Below are 22,683 nucleotides of genomic sequence, written 5' to 3'. Positions count from 1 at the left end.
CAGAACAAACAAACCTAAAAGTTGTATGGAACCACAAAAGACCTCAAATGGGCAAAGCAATCTTGAGAAAGAAAAACAAAGTTGGAGGCATCATGCTCCCCGATCTCAAACTATATTACAAAGCTATAGTAATCAAAACAGTACGGTACTGCCATAAAAACAAACACATAGATCAATGGAACAGAAGAGAGAGCCTAGAAATAAACCCACACATATATGGTCAATTAATTTATGACAAAGAGCCAAGAATACAAAATGGGGAAAGAACAGTCTCTTCAATGAGTGGTGCTGAGAAAACTGGACAACCACACACAAAAGAATGAAACTGACCCACTATCTTACACCATATACAAAAATTAACTCAAAATGGATTAAAGACTTGAATGCAAGACCTGAAACCATAAAACTACTAAAAGAAAATATAAGCAGTAAGCTCCTTGACATTGGTCTTGGCGATGACTTTTTGGATTTGACACCAAAAGCAAAGGCAACAAAAGCAAAAATAAACAATGGGTATTACATCAAACTGAAAACCTTCTGCACATCAAAGGAAACCATCAACAAAATAAAAAGGCAACCTACTGCATGGGAGAAAATATTTGCAAATCATGTATCTGATAAGGGATTAATATCCCAAATACAGAAAGAACTCATACAACACAACAGCAAAAAAAACCCCCACAAAAACCCCAATCCAATTAAAAACTAGGCAGAGGATCTGAATAGATATTTTTTCAAAGAAGACACACGGACGGTCAACAGGTACATGACAACATGTTCAACATCATTAATCAGCAGGTAAATGCAAATGAAAACCAGGGTGAGGGGCTGGCGCCATGGCCAAGTGGTTAAGTTCGCACACTCTGCTTTGGAGGCCCAGTGTTTTGCTGGTTTGGATCCTGGGCATAGACATGGCACCACTCATCAGGCCATGTTGAGATGGCATCCCACATGCCACAACTAGAAGGACCCACAACTAAAAAATATACAACTATGTACTGGGGGAATTTAGGAGAGAAAAAGCAGAAAAAAAGAAGATTGGCAACAGTTGTTACCCCAGGTGCCAATCAAAAAAAAAAAAACCATGGTGAGCTATCACCTCACACCTGTTAGAATTAAGGCTATTATTTATTTATTTATTTAGAGGAAGAGTAGCCCTGAGCTAACATCTGCTACCAATCCTCCTCTTTTTGCTGAGGAAGACTGGCCCTGAGCTAACATCCGTGCCCATCTTCCTCCACTTTATATGTGGGATGCCTACCACAGCATGGCTTGCCAAGTGGTGGCATGCCCACACCCGGGATCCAAACTGACAAACCCCGGGCCACCAAAGTGGAATGTGCGCACTTAACCGCTGTGCCACCAGGCCAGCCCCAAGGCTATTATCAAAAAGACTAGAAATAACAAGTGTTGGTGAGGATGTGGAGAAAAGGGAACCCTGGTCCACTGTTGGTGGGAATGGAAACTGGTGCAGCCACTATGGAAAACAGTATAGAGGTTGCTCAAAAAATTAAGAATAAAACTACCACATGATTCAGCAATTCCACTTCTGGGTAACCATCCAAAGAAAATGAAAACACTAATACTGCATGATTTCACTTATATATGAAATCTACAAACAAAACGAGCTCATAGAGACAGAGAACAGACTGATAGTTGCCAGGTGAGGGGCAAAATGGGTGAAGAGGGTCAAAAGGTACAAACTTCCAGTTATAAAATAAACAAGTCAGGAGGATGTAATGCACAGCATGTGACTATAGTTAATAATACTGCATTGCATATTTGCAAGTTGCTAAGAGAGTAAATCTTAAAAGTTATCAAAGAAAAAAATTTCATAGCTATGTATGGTGACAGGTGTTAAGAAAACTTACTGTGATGATCATCTGCAATATATACAAATTTCAAATCATTATGCTGTACACCTTTAATATAAAGTAAAATCTCAATTACACCTCAAGTTAAAAAACAACAAGTGCACAAATGTTCATAGCAGCATTATTCAAAATAGACAAAAAACGGGAACAACTCAAATGTTCATCAATGGTGAACAGATAAACAAAATATGGTATAGCCATACAATGGAATACTATTCAGCCATAAAAAGGAATGAAATACAGATAAATGCTCTAACAAAGATGAACCTTGAAAACATTATCGTAAGTGAAGAAGCTAGTGATGAAAAGCCACATATTGAATGATTCCATTTATAGGAAATCTCCAGAATGAACAAATTCATAAGGATAGAAAGTACATTAGTGGTTGCCAGGGTTTGGGGGATGGGAGCATGGGGGAATAACTGCTAATGGGTACAGGCTTTCTATCTGGGGTGATGAAAATGTTCTAGAATTAGGGGGTGATGGATGCACAACTTTATGAATATGCTAAAACCCACTGAACTATACACTTTAAAAAGGTGAATTCTGGAATGTGAATTATATCTCAATTTTTTTAAAAGATGGAGTATATTTCTCCACCACTGGAGTTTGGGCTGGTCCTGCGACTCACTTCAACCCAAAGAATGCAGCAGATGTGACAACGTGAGACTTTTGAGCCAAGACCAAGAAGAGGTATTATAGCTTCCACTATCACTTCAAAGGCTAGTTTCCTTGAGAATGAGAAACCACATGAGGGAAGAGATGCTCAGATGGAAGCCAGCACCAAATACCAGGTATGTGAGAAAAGCTCTCTCCAACCATCCAGTCTTTGCAGAGTCGCCAGCTGACTGCTGCCAGATTAATAAACTTAGGTGAAATCAGGTGAGCCTAACCCAAATTGGTAAACCCCAGAATTATGAGCAAATAAAAGTTATGTTAATCTAAAAAAAAAAAAATTCAATATCCTGATAACTTTCAAAGCATTGTACATTTATTTTTACTTCTCTTTTTTGCCATTTTTAAATAATGCTACGATAAACATTTTAATGTATATTGCCTTTCCTGTTTGGGAGATTTGGTCCTTCTTAACAAGATAAGCTCATTAGTCTAGTAATTGACTAGTAAAATACCTCACAAAGCTAGATTTTCTTTCATTCTTTCTTTTTTTTTGGTGCGGAACAGTGGCCCTGAACTAACATCTGTGTCCATCTTCCTCTATTTTGTATGTCAGTCACCCCCACAGCATGGCCTGATGAGCGGTGTGTAGGTCCATGCCTAGCATCCGAAGCTGAGACCTGGGCTGCTAAAAAGGAGCATGCCAAACTTAACCACTATGCCACCAGGCCAGCCCCAAAGCTAGATTACAAGCTTAAAAATCTTTTAAAGTCACACACCCATGTCTGGCATTGCTACTCCTACAATTGCTCTGAATTAGTGGCACTAAATCCTATCCTCAGGACATTCCAAACTTTACTGGGTCATGTTATAGTGAAACCCTTAACATACATTGTTTTCTAGTGTAAAGTATATTTTTAAACATTTGTTAACAATATGTAAAGTGACTCTTTATGAGCCCATTTCCAGAAACTGAAGAATAAAGCTCTGTCAATTTGAAACAAACATGATTTATCTCCACCAAAAATCATACAGATAAGCTGATATGCTTTCTAAAACAAGTGGAAACTATTTCTAAATCAGTTCTAGAAAAATACAGTTTTGATTAAATTGTGATACTGAAACATTTAATTTTTCCAAGAAAAGCCTGAAAATATGATTTATTTTCATTAAAAAGATAATTTTCTAGAAAAATTTTTTTGAAATCATTTATGAAGACAGCAGAATTAACATTGTTAATAAACATTTCATTTTGTAACTAACACTGAATTCTTATTTCATCATGGTAGTGGCTGGCTACAAGCAGGATTAAATATATCAATCATATACTCAACTTCAATATCTTCAAGTCATATATAGAAAAAATTCATTTTTAATTCTAGCTGTTAAGCAGCTATTAATATTTAACAAGATTTCTAACAGACAACTTTTACTAATGTTGTACAAGACACTGACGTAAAAATTCAACCAAAGAATAAGAAATTCTGGCTCTCTAGTCGTCAAATGTCATTTCACAGAAAGGAAAATAATCTCATGTCCTTAGGCCCTTCTTCAAAGTGGTAAGGGATGTGTGAGTGATGCCACAGTAGATTCGAAATAATACTTTACCTCTGAATTTTTTCCAAAAGATAAAGGTGTTAGACAAATAAAGACAAAACAAACAAAACTAGCTCTTGCAAAACTGACCTAATGCCTAAATGAGCTCTGTCTTCATTTTAATAATATTAAATACCTATACAGTCAGAGAAGTATCTGGAATTGAAGAAAATTACTGTCAACTTGAGAAAGAGGTATTAGGAGAAAAAAATAGACTTATGTGGACTGATGTATGGCCAAAAAATAATGGTGGTGGGGACTTCTAAAGAACATATAAAAAACAGAATTCTTTATAGCATCTTTTAATTGAGGATAATAATGTACTCTCTTGAAAGAAATGTCACTGAGGGGGGAACAAAATCAACAAACGACAATCATTAAGTCATTAAAAAGTTTCTTTAACAAATGTGTCAAAAGTCAATGTGATATTTTAAAATTACTTCAGGAAGTCTTACACTCAAAATCAAAAAATTTGATATTTTCTGAGTAAAGTCTTAATACAAAGATGCAGAACTTACTGCCTGGGCTTGCTTAATAAACTCAAGAATATCTTCTTTTAAAGCCTGATGAATTTTTGCTGGGCCTTTATCATCCCACAGACAGACTGCATGCACATCCCTGTAAAAATAAGGCAGGTAAGCAAACATTAACACTGGAACAAGAACAAAGACAATTTCCATGTTTTAATACAATTTCCATGGATCGTGCTAGACCAAACTAAGCGTGCTTGAATCCATTCACATGAACCAAGCATTCTTTGTAAGTTGTCACACACGTGTTTCTATTTTTACTTTCTTTGTCATTGTTTTCCTTAAATCTCTGCTACCTGCTGTATAAAATATTTTTAATTATAAAAGCATGTTCCCATCTCCCAATCCCACTCTATAAAGTTAACTACTATTAATATTTTCATGTGCAAAGACAAGTATAAATCCTTTTACTTCTTTAACACAATATATGTAAACTATTCCATCTTTTTTAAAAAAATTAGTAATTTAAATTCTATTACAGCGAATCTCCTAGCTCCCCCCATATATTCCTTACACTTATACATCAATTATCACTGTCTCCTTTATTTAAAAAACAAAAAACAAAAGTTCTCATAAATTGGTGTACAAAAATTTGAACTTTCAAAGCTGATATCTTACCCAGGTCATTCATTATGGAAATATATTTAATATTAATTCATGTTCACAAAGTTAATTTCTTAATTACCAAGCTGCAGAGCAGGGAAACATAAGAAAAGGACAGAGTCTTATATTGAGGATTCTTCTATTCAAAAAATGTTCCCTAGTGACTCATTCAGCACCTTATAAGCCCCAGCTAAAAAAAAATGTCAAAGAAATCAAAATAAAACATCTCCAGAATTGTAACTTTATAACAATGGCCACATAGTTTGTTTTATATTCAGATTCTCAGGAACATCATTATAACCCAAAGTTTTGTCTACATATTAATTTGAACTTGCTTTTGTAATTTGTTAAATTCAGCTTAATAGTGGTATCTGGCCCAGTGGTATCTGCCTAGGATGCAGTAAGAATGGAAGTATTTGTTACATAACAACATAGTAGGTAACATCTGACTGCCTACTACATGCAGATAACACTCCAAGCTGTTTTAACTCATTTAACTTTCATAGCAACTCTGAAGTAGTACTATTTTTATCACCATTTTACAGATGGGGAAACTGAGGCAAAGAAAGGTTAAGTAACATTCCCAAGATTATAAAGCTAATATAGAACCAGGCAATTGAGCTCCAGAGCCCACACTAAACCATTTCTCCAAATTTGTTCTTGCACCTCTCCAATCCATTCAACAAACAGCAGCCAAAGTGATCTTTATAATCAAATCACATCATATTATTATTATTATTTTTTTTTTAAGATTTTATTTTTTCCTTTTTCTCCCCAAAGCCCCCTGGTACATAGCTGTATATTCTTAGTTGTGGGTCCTTCTAGTTGTGGCATGTGGGATGCTGCCTCAGCATGGCTTGATGAGCAGTGCCATGTCTGCGCCCAGGAGTCCAACCAACGAAAGACTGGGGCGCCTGCAGCGGAGCGTGCGGACTTACCCACTTGGTCACGAGGTCAGCCCCTAAACAAACACATTTTTTAACACACCAAATACAAGTTGTAATATAACTTTTTAAAACATCATATTATTTTTATATTTAAAATCCTCCAATGGTTTCCCATTGTTCTTGGAATAAAGTACAAACTGGTTAACTGACCCCTATAATACCTCTGCAATCTCACCTCACGACTAAAGGAATCTATAGTCTAAAAAGAAGAAACTGATACAAAAATAGATTGATTATAATTCAGTATGTTTACAACTATTATGCATATAAACACAAGATGGTTTAGAAACCCAAGGAGAGGGCGAGGGTGAAAGTGAGAGGTAAAGAAGAAAAGAGAAGCCTCCCTGGAAGAGTTGATTCCTCAGCTTAATCTCAAAGAACAAGCAGGAGTTTGCCAGGCAAAGGTGTAGGAGGGTGGGGAAAGGATATTTTATGAAGTAACAACAATATGAGTAAAGAATTGTGGAAAAGACCTATAAAACAGATCAACTCCTTAAGAGCCAGATTAAAGAAAAATACGTAAGTATAGGGATGAAAAATGAGATACACATAAGTAAAGTATACTACTTATAATTCTATGGCAGCAAATTTCTAAACCTAAAGGAAACTGAAATGAAGTGTGCAAATACATACTTTGTCTAATTCCCAATTTTAAATAGAATGCTTCCAACATTACATTATTGGGATGATGTCTGCTGGTAGTATACTTATAGATGACCTTTACCAGGTTAAGAATAATCCTTTTAGGGGGCCAGCCCCGTAGCTGAGTGGTTAGGTTCTCACGCTCTACTTCGGTGGCCTAGGGTTTCACCAGTTCAAATCGTGGGCGCAGACATGGCACCGCTCATCAGGCCATGCTGAGGCAGCGTCCCACATGCCACAACTAGAAGGACTCACAACTGAAAATACACAACTATGTACCGGGGGGCTTTGGGGAGAAAAAGGAAAAATAAAACCTTAAAAAAAAATAAGAATAATCTTTTTACTTTTCTATTTTATTTTGGAAAGATTATTTATCTCTATGTTTTTCTTCATCTTCTGAGATGAGATTTCTGATATAATTTTGTCTTTCTATTTGTTTTCTGAGTTCAATTTTCATTTCATTTCCTTCTACTTTTGTTGATTTCTTTCCCCAGCTTTTGAATTTTTGATTCATGATTTTTTTAATAAGCCCAAATGGTTGTGTGAGGATACTGAACTCAGTTTGCAGTGCTGTGTTTGTGTTCCATAGTTTCATAGGTGGTTTCTGTGGGACAATTTTTATCAACTAAAACGTTTTGATTTGTACTTTTTTGTAGTTCTGGATGGATGATGTCTGCTTTTTTCTATTTATATTCATTTTATGGTCAGGATTCCTAGTTCAAGAGCCCCTCCTTCTGTTTAGTTTAATAAAGCTCAATTTCTTTAATGGCTGATGTTAGTAATGGTGGAGGAAAGAGTACTTGTTTCACTTCTGCAGGATCGGTCAATCCTCTAAATCCCTGCCTATTTGAAAATATGTTCATCTTGCCTTAAACTTGATTAAAAACTCGACTAGGTATAGAACTACCAGATTCAAAATAATTTTCCTTCAAACATTAAGGGGAACCTCCTACATCCAATTTGGCCAATGAAAAAAAGAGTAGGGACTGTTTTGTTTGAAAGGTAACTGTTTTTTTTCTCTGCAAGAATTAGGATTATTTTCTTTATTCTTGGAATTCTCAAATTCCTTAAGGAAGTGCCCAGCCATGTTTTTTAGCACTTCAGTATGAAGACTTGTAGGGATGGGTGGGAAAGGACAACAGTTTTTAGCCCTGGGAAATTTTCTTCTGATACTTTTGGACTATATTGCCTCCTCTACGATTTCTGTTCTCTCCTTCTAGAACTCGTTTTAAGTAAAAGTTAACCCAATTCTAGATCTATCCTCCATACTTCTTAACTTTTATTTAATCTTCCATACTCTGTCTTTGCTCTACATTCAGGGAAAACTCTTTGGTTTTAATTTTCAAATTACTAATTTAGTGTTTTTTTAATTATTTAGCTCTTTTATTTTTTATTTCAAAGATCTCTTCTTTATTTTGACTATTTCATTTTCAAAGTAATCTCTTTCATTTTATTCCCCTTTAATGATATAAACTGGAATTTTTTTTTAGCTGTTTTCTAGACCCAGCATCATCTCTTTCCTCTAACTCTCAGATACAGCCTCTAAGATGGCCCCCAATGACCCCTGCTCCTGGTATTCATATCCTTGTATAGTTCTCTCCTACAATGTATAAGCATTTGTCCGTGTGATCAATTGCATATGACAGGTGTGATGGTTTGTCACTTTGAAAATTATGTCATAAAACACCATGACTTCTGCCTTGGAAGCACTCTCTCACTCTGGGGAAAGCAAGCTGCCACACTGTAAATAGCCTTATGGAGGGTTCCACCTGGTGAGGAACTGATCAGCTAAGAGCCAAGACCTGCATGTGTAAGCCTGGAAGAAGATCCTTCAGCTCTAGTGGAATATAGGTCTAGATCTTTTGCCAAGAGCTTAACTGCAACCTCCTGAGAGACCCTGAGCTAGAACTAACCAATTAAGTTGCTGCCAGATTCCTGACCCTCAGAAACTGTGAGGTAATAAATGTTTGTTACTTTAAGCTGCAAGGTTTTAGAGTAATGTGTTATGCAGCAATAGATAACTAATACACAAAGACACAACAGAAGACTATTATAATCATTCAGATGAAACAGAGGAAAAAGACAGTTGGGATGGAAAGAAGTTCAAAGATATTTAATAAAGAGCTGTGAAACCTAGCAATCAACTGGGTATGAAGGGATGAAAAAAACTGGAGGTTAATGGTAGCTTCCAAATTTTTGGTTTGAGAGCAGGAATAATAGATTTTCATTATTCTAAATTTGGAGTACTTATGGAACTTAAGAGAGAGACATAAGCAGGAAACAATAGGCCACATGCGTCTGGGAGCTCAACTCAGGAGAATAATCTGGATTGCTTATATAGATATGAGAACTCAGGTAAAAAAAAAAAAAAAGGAAAAAATCAACATTAAAGGTACACACAAGGGTAAGTCAGCTAAGGTGACTGATATGAGGCAGACAGGAGATAGGAGAAAAACCAGGAAAAAGTGCTGTCAAAAACAGCTTACAAAAAAGAAAAACATATTTTAAAATCACTTATAGTAAAGATGAACTTTCTGAAAAATAAGGTCTCGCAAGTTGAAAATAATTTACTATTTAATTCTGGCTTCAATTTCACAAACCAGAGTCAAACCAAACAACACGTATCTAAAGCAATGGTTCTCCACAGAGGGAGGTATTGCCCCCTCAGGACATGTGGAAATGCATGAGAGCTTTTTTTTGTTTCAATAAGAGGGGTACGGAGAGAAGTACACAGGGAGTGTCCACCACTAGAGTTTACGAGGGTGAAGACCAGGGGTGATAAACATCCCAGAACATGCTGGACAATCTTTTATAAACAGCCAAAATGCCAACAGCACTCCTACTAAGAAACAATGCTAGAGATTATCAGAAAAGGGGAGCAAATAGTCAATGTAGTTTAATACCATACATTATTTTAGTACCTTAGAATTAGAAAGATATAAGTAACCTAAATGTTATTAATTAATATGGTTAAACAGGCTAAAATTTGGAAAGGTTTTAATTAATGTGGGTCTTGCAATTTTGGTGATGTCGTAAGATGTACAGGAATCCTTTAACCTCTTTAACATATTGAAAAGCCTTGGGTAACTCCAAGAAGATCAAGGATTTTTTAAAACCATGTGTTGAGGCCACTAACTGTAGCAAGTGCAAGGTTATTGACTATTTCTACTTAGAAGAATACTTTAAGCAGAGAAAACCATCACACACACTATGCTCCTTTTCCCAGTCAGGAGTCCACAGAGCACAAGCATTATTCTAGATGATAAATCATATAATCAACACAAATTGGCAAAAACAAACAAAAAATCACACCACATTCAACATATTATTCATAAAAGTTTAATCAAATAATATAAGAAAAATATATGTATACGTGAATGCTATAAAGTTTTACAAGGTCTCACCTGTTTCTTATTGAATTCTAATTTCTCAAAAGGCAGAATCCTGGATATAAGTTAATTAATATCATGCAACAAGTTCCATGTTATTTAGGGAAATTAGACTATTTTCTTATGTAATAAAGAGAAAAAATAAGCACAACAGCTTTATGTGTATAGATTATTCAGTCACACATCTACAACTCATTGATACAGTATTTCACTAGTGCACAAAGAAATAAGTATAGCAGGTCTGAGACAGCCTCCTATAACTTAGGAAGCCATGGTTGCAAGGTTGGCCGTTGGCTGGCATCTGTAACTTGGATTTTGGGAGAGTTCTCATCATTTCCTGATAAGAATGGCTCACTGTGCCTAAACTGTTTAAAAAATGTCAAAAATCTGATTTATGTTGAACACTTGGCTTTTCATCTAGAGTCTGAAATCTAGGATCATAACAGGCAGAGGCTGCCTATGTGACTAGCCTCCAATAAAAACCCTAGGCACTGAGTCTTTAATGAGCTTCCATGGTAGACAGCATTTCGCATGTGTTGTCACAAATAGTTTCTGGAGGAATTGAGTGTATCCTGTGTGACTCCACTGGGAGAAGATGCTTGGAAACTTATACCTTGTTTCCCCTGGACTTTGCCACATGCCCCTTTGTTGCATTCTGCTTTGTATCCCTCACTGTAATAAGTCATAGCCATCAATACAACTATATGCTGACTCCCATGAGTCTTCCTAGTAATCACTGAACCTAGGGGTGGTCTTGAGACTGCTGAGACGGCTGGTGTCAGAAGTGGAATTCACTAGAACAACTCTGACTCACTGAAACATAGTGGAAGCATTGTATGGGAAAAGAAAGGATGAAGTGGTAGGATGATGAGCCTTTGCTGCTTGGGTGGCTATGAAATCATCCATGGTATGAAACTGCAGCTGAGGTGCTATCTGTTGTGAGAGGTAAGAGTTACCTATGAAATGTGAAAATGATAGATCTAACCCTAGGAGAACTGGCTCGTTCAATCCCCTGGTTGCTTTTGGCCATGCTGACTGAAGCGAGAAGAGAAACAGCACAGCCTGGGTGACACTTTTGGCTTTTGTTCTCACCTCCAAATAGGAGAAGAATATGCCCAAAAGTTCCTTAAGGGAAGCTTTGGGTGAATCAAAAATGTTAAATGTTTGTGTTGCTCCCTCCTCCAAGCATGAGGAAGTAATTGTTAAACTAGATCCCAGGGCTGGAGAAAGCTTTAGATAAACCAAGGGAGAGGAAACCACTTCAGCTGTTTCTTCAGCTTAACTGCTGTTGCAGCAATCCCTTTGTACCCACTGCATTACAGTCTGGATCTCCCAGCAACTGTAACGTTAATGTTGCAAATGCTGAATTTACTTTTAGGGAATTGAATAAATTTGTAATAAGAAAAAAGGGGCAGGGGAGGTTTAAAAGATGGCTTTGTACTTTATGGATACTGTATCTGGATGTATGATAAATAATTATATAAAATATTATATGCTTGTACTTTCAGAAATACTAGAGGGATCATATCAACCAGGGAAAGTTGCAAAATAAAAAGTTTTTCAGCAACTTCCTTCCTTCTTACTGCTGATGAGGGGATTGGAATTTAAGTTTGACTACTGGAATTTAAGTTCCAGTACTGTTTGAGTACTGGAAACAGAATAAATCTCCAAAATGGATAATTTTTACTATTATTTTTACCTATTGGTGTCTCTGAGAAAAGGGAGACTTCATGAAAACAATGGAAATCTCCAGATAGAAATACACTCTTGGAGTTTTATAAAGCAGTTTTTAGCTGCAACTCAGCTCTTGTGAAATCAGATGTCTGAGCCTTAGAGGCTGATGACTTTCCAGCCTGATGTGGATACTTTTGAGTGGATCAATTTGGATTCTGACAAAAGAAAAAGGGCTTGGAAAAGTCTTGCTTGTCACTTGGACTTGGGACATGACTGTCTGGTCTGCAGTGTCTTGGCTTTGCTGCCACTGAAGAAAAGACGTCGGCTTTTTTTGTAATCCTGAATTCATAGACCCTAATTGGCTGGATTTGACTCTAAACTGAAATCTGACACTGTCTGATATGGAGCTGTTTAAATCTCAGCACAAGCTGTGCTGAACTAAAGCAGGCATATGCTCAATGAACAGGACTTTGATTTGAGGACTGTTGAAGATTTAAGACACCCTCTCTGGAGCCATAAACTGAAAACATCATGGATTCTGGTTGGTCCCTCTGAATCACTTGCAGATGTCCACAGAAAAGGGCTTATTCTCTGATGGAGTCATCTGAAACCAAGCTGCTGATTGGCTCTATCTATCTGATACAGAGACTAAGTACATTCCTAACCTGTGGTTACTGCCCAAAGCTGCCAGCTGGGAGAGGGCACTCTACTTGCTCCTTACTGACCGGACTCTTGACCACTTCTCAGGGATGTCTCACCCCTACTGACTTGTGTTCAGCTTTCTGGATTAGTTGCAGTTTTCAACAATGGATTAATAACCTGATTCTATTTCCCCCACCTTCACCTCACCCCTCCTCGTACACACACCTTAGTAAGGCAACTTGCTTATTAAACACAGATGTCTCCAGAAAGGAACTGATCTTTTCTAGGCTGCTCACTAGATGAATGATGAGGATAAAAGGGGTGGGAGGTGATATAAACCTATTTTGAAAAATTCTGAAAATTTGGATTTCAGCCAGACCAACTCCTAAAAATGTGATATGTCTTTCTAGTTAAGTTGGATAAAAATGTCTTTCTGTACAATGCTTCTGTTCCTCTTTTCAGGTCTAGATGAATGGGAAAAAAATGAAAAATTTTCATTACTCAATGTGAAACACATTTTCTAAGGGAGAAAAAAACAAAATCCAGCACCTGAGGAGGCACAGGGGAAGAGGACATTAGTAATTTTTGTTTTTCAGAACTATTCTTGAAAGCTTCTCCCTGTTCCTGAAGGAAAACTCCTGGTGTTGGCTTTCCATGCTACTGTGAGTGCTTTGAATTCAAACTGCCTGCCGAGCTTCTAATTACACCTAACTCTGAGGCCGCAAGGAGCAGCTCCAACTCCTACACTTTCCACACAGAACACCTCTAAATGTCATCCACCTTAGTAAGGCAAGTAAACTGGTTTCACGGCTAAACAAAACTGTTTGGAACTAAACAGTTTTGTTTAGCAGTTCATCTGAAAACAAGGCCTGAACTCAACTGGATGGGCTTGGGAACTCAAGAGTGAGGGGCCCCATGGGAGGAGGGCACGCTGGGGGCCTTGTTAACCTATATTACCTGTCTAATGTAAGTCTTGCTTGGGGTACTCTAACAACTGTAAACTCTTAATTTCCAGGGGTAATCACGTGTGCCCCCTGAGATTATACTATTTTGTGTGTGTATGTACCCTGACTATCATGACACTGCTTTAACCCTGGTAAGCTTTCAGGTCTGCTTCAACTTACAGGCCAGAGTTGTGCTTTGCCTAAATTGATGCCTCAAGCCTTGTACAAAAAGGTCCATACAGGAACTAAAAGAGAAAACCACTTGGGGTTTTCTAAGGTAAAATTCATGGTTGATGCAATTTATTTTAACTAGCTAAATCCAGGACTTCTACAAGGCATAAATCAGATCAAGACTACAAATTGGTATTGCCTTCTGCCTGGGGTCCTACTGAAAATAGTTTTGCTATACAGACATTTTGGCCAAAGACCAAGAGTTAACACAGCAGACCTGAGACTGTATTCCTTAGAAAAGCCTGCTTGGCTTTGGCCGGCATGTGAGAACCTGAATGGTCAACAGTTCCCTACACTGATATAAAACTTTCCTGAAATGATAAGAATGGCTCACTGTGCCTATACTGTTTGTACAAACAATGTGATTTACAATGAACACCTGCTCTCTTTCTGAAAGTCTGGAATTTTGGTACATGCCAGGCAGAGGCTGCCTATGTGACCAGCCCCAAATAAAAACCCTGGGTACTCAGTCTCCAATGAGCTTCCCTGGTAGACAACATATCACATTACGTTGTCAATTGTGTTGCTGGGGAACCTAAGTATGTCCTGTGTGACTCAACTGGGAGAGTACTCTTGGAAGCTTGTACCTGTTTTTCCCCAGAGTTCACTCTATATGCCTTTCCCTTTGCTAACTTTGCTTTGTATCCTTTTGCTGTAATAAATCATAGTGGTATGACTATATGTTCAGTCCTCTGTGTGCTCCTAGATCACTGAACCTAGGGGTGGTCTTGGGAACTCCCAACACAAGTAGTAATAATTTTAAACAGCTAAACTGACCAACCTAGAGTCAACATTCCATTTAGACAGAGAAATGCATCACCAAAATTTCCTTTATGTTAGCAAACAGTTAGAATTAATGGATTACTTACGAAAACAGATCAAACCACTGCTGTTTTGTAACACATTCCTGGCGTAAAAGCTTCAAAACGATTGGACGCATGAAATCCCATTTGTCTTCAAACTGAAGAGAACCTTTATTCTTTAATTAAAAAAAAAAGATAAACAGTAGTTCAATTTAAATGCATTTAAATCAAATGTGTGCATTATTTTTATCTTTTAAGAGGCAGCTAGAGAAATTTAAAAGAATTATTTTTCCATCATGGAATCCCTATAAACTTAATCTGGTATCAAGGAATCACAGGAAGACAACCATAACAGAAAATCAATTGTACAAAAATATATAGTGAAGAATTTGGCCTTGCCCAAAGAGAAGGTCTGGCCTTTGCCCTTGGCTTTTTAGCAGGTAACCTTTGGGCCCTCAGAATTTTATGTCTGATAAGAGACTCTTTGTTTGCCTGGGGACCTTGGTTCAAACTGAATAACCAACAACACGATTTAGGGAGGGGACTGGCCACACCCATATAGGCTTAGAGTGGGGAATCAGGAAACACCAACAATCTGACAGAGTGGGGGCTTTTGGTCAACCAACCCGGAGACTGAGATTACCTATGTGAGCAATCAATCACACCTACATGACAAGGTCCCAATAAACATTCTGGACACCAAAGGTTGGGTGAGCTTCCCTGGCTGGCAATACTCCTTATACACTGTCACACATTGAGGCAAGGAAAGAAATGTGACCTGACTACACAGGAGAGGACAAGGGAAGCTGTGTTTGGAACCCTCCTGGACTCTGTCCTATATGTCTCTTCCTCAGGCTGATCTTAATCTGTTATCATTTCCCTGTAATAAACCATAACCATGAGTTGAGTAGCTTTCAGTAAGATCTGTGAGTCTTTCTAATGAATTATTAAACCTCAGAGTGGTTTTGGGAACCAGCCCAACTTGCAGCTGGTGTCAAAAGTGAGGGTGGTCTTGTGTGTGGAGACTGTGTCCTCTAATTTATGGTTGTCCTACAGTCCTCACAACAAGTATATTGAACATCTATGTAAACTCTAAAAAGTGAGACAGAAAACAAAGAAAGACACCCATTCTCACTTTATAGTGCTAACAAAACCCTGATACCAAACTGGTGAGAAGACAACATGAGATGGAAACTCTAGACCAATCTTACTAGAGAACACAGATGCAAAAATCTTAAATAAATATTAGTAAATTTAAAAAGTGGCATATCAAAAGAATGATGCCTCATAATCATGCATGATTTATCCCAGGAATGTGCAAGTGGTTCAATATTAGAAAAAATATCATCAATTCATTACATTACTAAAAAAAGAGAGAGAGAGACCCCATGTGTGTTAGTCATTAGTACTGTTCCTTTTCAAGTTAAGTACGGCCATGTGACTTGCTTTGGCCAATAAATTTCAACAAAAATCATTAATTTTCTAATATACCAGCACCAAACACCCCTATGAAACTCAATACTGTTTTTACTATATGACTGTTGTTGAGAATGTTGCTCACTTGTAGTAGATGAGATTGATGTATTAACTGCATGGAATCTACAAACTCCCTGGAATTATAACCCAGAAGCAGTTTCTGAACATATGGTCTGACAACAACCTACAACAGAATCACCTAGGGTGGCTGTTATACATATAGATTTCTAAAACCTACCTCAGAACTGTTGGCTCAGAATCTTCTGAGGTGAGTTCAGAATCTGCAAGTTTAGCAAATTCATGGTAAAACTACATAAAAATGTTAGAGGGTCTATGACCCAAAAAGGGTTAAGAACCACTGAGAAACACTAAACTCTTGTGAATCCAAGTGATGCTTCTTACATCTACAAACATGGTTGATCCTAAAAGTTATTGTACTGTCTTGACCCAGGTACCTAACTTTTATCACACAGTATTCTTATAATAAGGACCCATAGGAAATATTCATTCAACATTTAGTACTGGGATTAGCTGTGCTTCCCCCTTGAACAACTAATGTGTTTTTACCTTATGAACTTAAGCAAATCTTGTGAGTAACTTTGCTCTCTTTAGTGCTGGCTAATGAGAAATTCAGTCAGATTTGTGATCCCATAGCATATGCTTTGTGTACTAACCTTATAATTAGCATAACTTTTTCTACTGTTATTATTTTCCTATAACCCTCATTTCTTCATTTACTCTTCCCTCTGAGGAAAGGGTGTGCAAATAAACAAATATGAAAAACTATAGAAAGAACACACAAATCTTTTCTTTTTTGAGTATGGCATAATCCTAACACTCTCTTAAAAGGATACTTCATAATGTCAACTAAGTCTACTTCTATAAGCAATTTTGGCAATTTCTGGAATTAAACATAGTATAAATCCTGCAATTAAAAATCAAAAAGGCATAGAGGACTAGAGTAAACAGGTATTTGAGATAAATTAAATACTGGTTAGGCTCAAATCTATCAGCTATGGCAAAATAATAGGAAACACATTTTGGTTCTCCTGTCTGATGAAACATACAAGATTAACTACAGAAACATTTCCCCCCAATACTGAATTAAAGGAGGAATTTAATAATTGAATGTTTTCTATTAAGCTTTTATAATAGATTCCAAAAATGATGCTCAAGCAGTTACATTTTCTGTTAAACTGAAGAGCACTATCATTAAATCATAACTAAACCTACTATCTACAAAAGAGAATGTTTTATTAATAAGTGAAGGACTTTCAAATTATGAACCCTGATTTATGAATGTTTCCAAAGTTTAACCCAAGGCTGCCTCATCTCTATTAATGTGCTAGAAAGTCTCTTTTGCTTTAATTCTTCTATTAAATACTCAGAATAGCAAGTAGGTTGAACTCACCAATTGCTAATAAGTCTAGGATTATCTCACCCACTGGTTCTTTCTCATCAAGAGGATTTCAATGTTTGCCATATCCTTGCTCCTCCATCATTCACTTCCTACAGCACAACTAATTCCCTCACAGGCACTCTTCTTTTCAAACACACAAATGGGCCATGAGGAAGCCAATGGGGAGTTGGCCATGGGAGATATCTAGGGGAAGAGTATTCTAGGCAGAAGAAGCAGCCATTGCAAAGACTCTGTCTGATGTACTCAAGGCAGAGCAAAGTAAGGGCAGAGGAAAGAGCAGATGAGGTCAGGGAAGCAACAGAGGGGTGTGCATCTTGTAGGGCCTTGAAGGTCACTATAAACACTTTGGCTTCTATTATAAGTGAGACTGAGAACTATTAAAAGATTCTGAGCAAGAAGTGGCATGATTTGATTTACATTTTAAAGTCTCCCTGATTGCTATGTTGAGAATACATTATAAGGGGGAAAGAGTTAAAGGCAGGTGCAAGGTTAGGAGGTGAGGTGAGATGACAGTGACTTGGACCAAGGTGGTAGCAATGGAGGTGGTGAGTAGTAGTTAGATTTTGAAGGTGGCGCTAACAGTGTGTCCTGACAGTATCCATGTAAGATGAGAGAATGGAGTAAAGCACGACTCTGAGGCTTTCGTCTGATGAAGTTAATTCATCTAACAGGACCCACAATAAAGGAGGTTACCCCAGTGGCCCAGCCCACATCACAAATCTAAACCTAAGTCAGTCTGCACATTTGGGAAACACCGCACTGTCAAGGCAACCTGACGCCAACCACAATCTTCCAACTCAGCTTCAGTTAGCTAATCTTACCTAAAAAAAGGACCTGTTTACTTTATAAGGAAATCCCTGACCTCCTAGCCAATCACACCCTGTTTCCGCGCTGCCTCTTCTAACACTCTGTAAAACTAGGTCTTGCTCAAAATTCCTCAGGAAGAGTGCTCCACTGCTCGTTAGGCCTGTACTCTCCCAATCCATGGATTATTTTCCCTTGAACAAAAAGTCATCAAAGTCGTTACTAAATTGTTTCAGTTTTGTGATTTGACATTTCCCAGAAGTATGTCATTGCCATCAACCGAAATGGAAAAGACTGCAGATGAAAGAGGCTTAAGAAGGAAAGCTCATGAGTTCAGTTTCAGATATGTTACATTTAAAACTATTAAAAAGTCATTTCAAGATGCTGAATAGGCAGTTTGACAAGCAAATCTAGAATTTAACAGAAAGGTCCGATCAAGAAATAAAAATCTGTAAGTCCTCAGAATATAGATGGGTTTTAGAACTTGTTATTGGACGAGATCACCATGGGAGTGAATATAAACAGAGAAGACCCAGGCCTGAGCCCTTAGGTATCCAACATTAAGAGGTGGGGAGAAGAATGGACCTAGATGATATGCTAAGTGAAATAAGTCAGGCAGAGAAAGATAAATACGTTATGATTTCACTTATATGTGGAATCTAAGAAACAAAATAAATGAACAAACAAAACTAAACAGAAACAGACTCACAGATACAGAAAACAAACTAGTGGATACCAGAGGAGGGAAGGGCTGGGGGGGAGGGGCAGGTAAAACAGGTGAAGGAGATTTAGGGTACAAACTTCCAGTTATGAAATTAATAAGTCATGAGGATATAATATACAGCATAGGGAATATAGTGAATAACATTGTAATAACTTTGTATGGTGACAGATGGTAATTAGACTTATCGTGGTGATCATTTCATAATGTATATAAATACCACATCACTATGATGTACACCTGAAACTAATAGGACATTGTATGTCAATTATACTTCAGTAAAAAAAAAAAAAAAAAAAAAGAGGTGGGGAAAAGAGTAGAACTAGGAAAGGAAACAGAAAGAGCAACCAGAGAGGTGGCAAGAAAATCAAGAGCATGGTATTCTGGAAACCAAGTGAATAAAGCGTTATCAAGAAAGAGGGAGTGACCCACTTTAGCAAATGCTCCTGAGAGATAATGTAAGACGACCACTGAAATAGTATTACAGAAGTCACTGAGACTTTGTCAATAGCAGGTTTTGTAGGGTGGTAAGGATAAAAGCCAGATTGGAGTGAAATTAATAGAGAAAGAGACGGAAAAAACTGGAAAGAGTACAGACAACTCTTGACAATTTTTGCTGTAAAAGGGAGCACAGAAAAGGCACGGTAACTGATAGGGTAAGAGGGAGTCAAAAATTTTTTTTAAGATGGAATACAGTATATTTGTATACTGATAGGCATGTTCCAGGATATAATATTGATGATGTAGGAGAAAAAGGGGAAACTGCTGGAAAATTTAAATTGCCCTGGATAGGCAACAGGGAATGGAATCTAGTGCACAGGTGGAAGAACCAACTATAAGCTAAGAGGAGAAGGCAAAGTATGTACATGCAGATGCTGGTAAGAGGGCAGATGTAGTACTACTCTGAGAAGTTTTTTTTTTTTTTCTGGTGAGGAAGATTGGCCCTGAGCCAACATCTATGCCAATCTTTATTTTATATGTGGGTAGCTGCCACAGCATGGTTTGATGAATGGTATATGTCCACACCCAGGATCCAAACCCATGAACCCGTGCTGCCAAAGCAGTGTGCACCCAACTTAACCACTACGCCACCAGGCCGTATGAACTGAGAAGTTCATTTTTGATTCCTTCAATTTCTCAGTGATGTGGAAATAAGGAAAATGCTTGGAAGATGGTGGAGAAGGTGCTGGAATTTTGAGAGAAAAGATGTGAAAAAGACATCTAGGAAAGTGGAAGAATAAATGACTATGGAAGTGTAGTATGACTAGGCTCAACTATAGATTGTAGTCATGAATTTAAAGTGAAAATAGCATGGTGTGTCTTTTCCCCCTGCAACATTCAGCTGCACAGGTGCTGGCAGTGAGAGGTGAAGAGATGGACTTAACCAGGGTTGTGGTTTTCCTCAGTGAAACAAGAGAGGAGCAAGGCAGTCAAAAGTATATTCAAGGGAGTGATTACAATGATTGAACACATAATTTATGCTGGGTATGGGGGAGAGAAAGGACAGCAGGATGATGAGAAACAGAGACTTCTGCTTCCAACCATGATGGAAAAACAGAGCCAGATTTTCCCTCCTGCCTGAACAACCAGAAAGCCAAAGGGCAGTACAGGACAGGGTTTCCTGAGAAAAGGAAAACAAATGAGCTGAGGCCTACAAATGCCCAAGCATACTGCCTAGAGAGAGTTTCTAGGCCGCGGCACAAGCAGGGGGAAGCTAAACAGCCTGGTGATTTCATTAAGTTTAGGACACAGAGTTCAGAGTTTTGGGAGGCCAAGGCAATTAAAATTTGTGGCAGAGTACCAGAAAAAAGGGAGCTGCACAGAAAGGGAGCTCTGGAGATATGCAGAGGGGTCCCCTAGAGCCTTTGACTGGATATTGACCTATACATATGCGTGAGAAAACTATCAGAGACTGGGGAAAGAACCATTAGAAGGCAGCAGACAGAACAATCACCAGAGCCCACAGAGAGCCAGGAACAGTTCATGTTCCCAGCAGTCAGAGTGGAAACGCTCCTATATGCTAGGCATTGGGGAGAGTCCTCAGAAAGGTATTACATCCATAGTGGAGCCAAAGTAGCCCTACCCTGAATGTTGTTTCAGACCCACCCTCTAACAAAACTTAAAAGCAAGCTTCAAAAGAATTAAATTTATTCCAAGTAACTTAACCACGTCACAGCCAAATCCAAAAATATTTAAAGGAAATTTTAAAAATCAAGCCCCCAAAACATAAAACTCACAATGTCTGACATCCAATCAAAAATTACCAAGCAGAGCCAGTCCTAGTGGCCTAGTGGTTAAGTTCAGGGCACTCCTCCTTGGTGGCCCAGGTTCAGTTCCCAGGCGTAGACCTACACCACTCCGTTAGCAGCCATACTGTGCTGGTGGCCCACATACTAAAAAATAGAGGAAGACTGTCACAGATGTTATTTCAGGGTGAATCTCCCTCAGCAAAACATAAAATAAAATAAAATTACCAAGCTGGCAAAGAAGCAGAAAAATATAACTTGTCATCAAAAGAAAAATCTATCAACACAAACTGACCCAGAAATGACACAGATGATAGTTTTATTAGACAATGACATTAAATCAGCTATTATAAATATACTCCACACGTTCAAGAAGAGAGAGGAAAATATAAACATTGTAGAAATCAATGGTTTTTAAAAATGAGTATTTGGACATCACCAAGATGGCGGAGTGAGTAGTCTTCTTTGTCTCTCCCTCTTCGAATCTACAACTAATTGGACATTCATCGGTTAACAAAGAATATCCATGTAGCATCTCAGGATGCCTGAGAGACCCATGCTGCTGTACATCAGAGGGCGGATGGACTTCCCCCCAGGAGGAGGTGGAGATAGGTGAAAACTCTCTGACCCCCGACCCCCGGACAGCCTAATACCTGCAAGCGGCTTTCTTCCAGTGGAATCCCCCATAGCATCTCCATGCACCAAGGGCAGGAGTGTGTGCGCACCGGCAGAGCAACAGTGGAAATAGGCGACTACAGCCCTACCTAAGCCCCCTGCGATTACACCTAAGTCCAGGGGGAAACTCCAGGGTCCTGCACCAGCGGCAGGGAAAGGCTCTACTCGCCATTAGCGGAGAGGCTCCGCCCAGCATTCAGAACACCGGGAGACTCCCGAAGAGGAGGATCCTGGGCAGGGCAGCAGCCCCTCAGCTGCCACAGGACTCACAGACTCCAGCTGTCTCCCAGAAGAGACAAGGGCCTCCCGGAGATCCCATAGGAGTGCTCTGGGGCTGGGTGGAGTTCCAGTGGCCCAGCTCTGCGGCCCAGGGGGAGACTCCAGGGTCCCGCATCAGTGCACCAGTGGCAGGGAAAGCCTCTACTCACCATTAGCAGAGAGGCCCCACCAAGCATTCAGAATGCCGGAAGGCAGCTAAAGAGGAGGATCCTGGGCAGGGCAGCAGCCCTCCAGCGGCCGCCGGACTCATGGACTCCAGCTGTGTCTCAGAGGGGCCAAGAGGCACCCAGAGATCCCGTGGGCATGGTCAGGGGCTGGGTGGAGCTCCAGCAGCCTGGCTCCGGGACCCAGGGGGAAACTCTACAGTCCCACAGCAGCCTCAGCGAAAGCCTCTGCACAGCACTAGTGGAGAGGCCCCGACTGGCAATCAAAAGGCTGGAAGGACCTGGGGCAAAAGTAGCACAGGTAGGTGAGCTAACCACAGACTGCAGAAGATACCCATAGCTCTGCTGGGACCTATAGTGGACAAGTAAGATTTTGTGGGCTTTGACAGTGACAGAGCTGCGAATATA

General features: G+C 38.8%; 1 protein-coding gene across 1 annotated transcript in view; it reads right to left on the bottom strand.

Annotated features, from left to right (window-relative positions):
* CUL5 (cullin 5) overlaps nt 1-22,683 on the bottom strand; it is an 89,544-nt gene that overhangs the window by 52,702 nt on the left and 14,159 nt on the right. Inside the window, exons 2-3 of the mRNA XM_023644745.2 lie at nt 14,557-14,666; nt 4,604-4,703 (exon numbers count right to left, since the gene is read on the bottom strand). Coding sequence (XP_023500513.2) covers nt 4,604-4,703; nt 14,557-14,666 — 210 coding nt within the window. The remainder of the gene's footprint in view (nt 1-4,603; nt 4,704-14,556; nt 14,667-22,683) is intronic.

The sequence above is a fragment of the Equus caballus genome, chromosome 7 (assembly GCF_041296265.1).
Source record: "Equus caballus isolate H_3958 breed thoroughbred chromosome 7, TB-T2T, whole genome shotgun sequence".
Lineage (NCBI taxonomy): Eukaryota > Metazoa > Chordata > Mammalia > Perissodactyla > Equidae > Equus > Equus caballus.
This window is presented reverse-complemented; position numbering and strand designations above follow the sequence as displayed.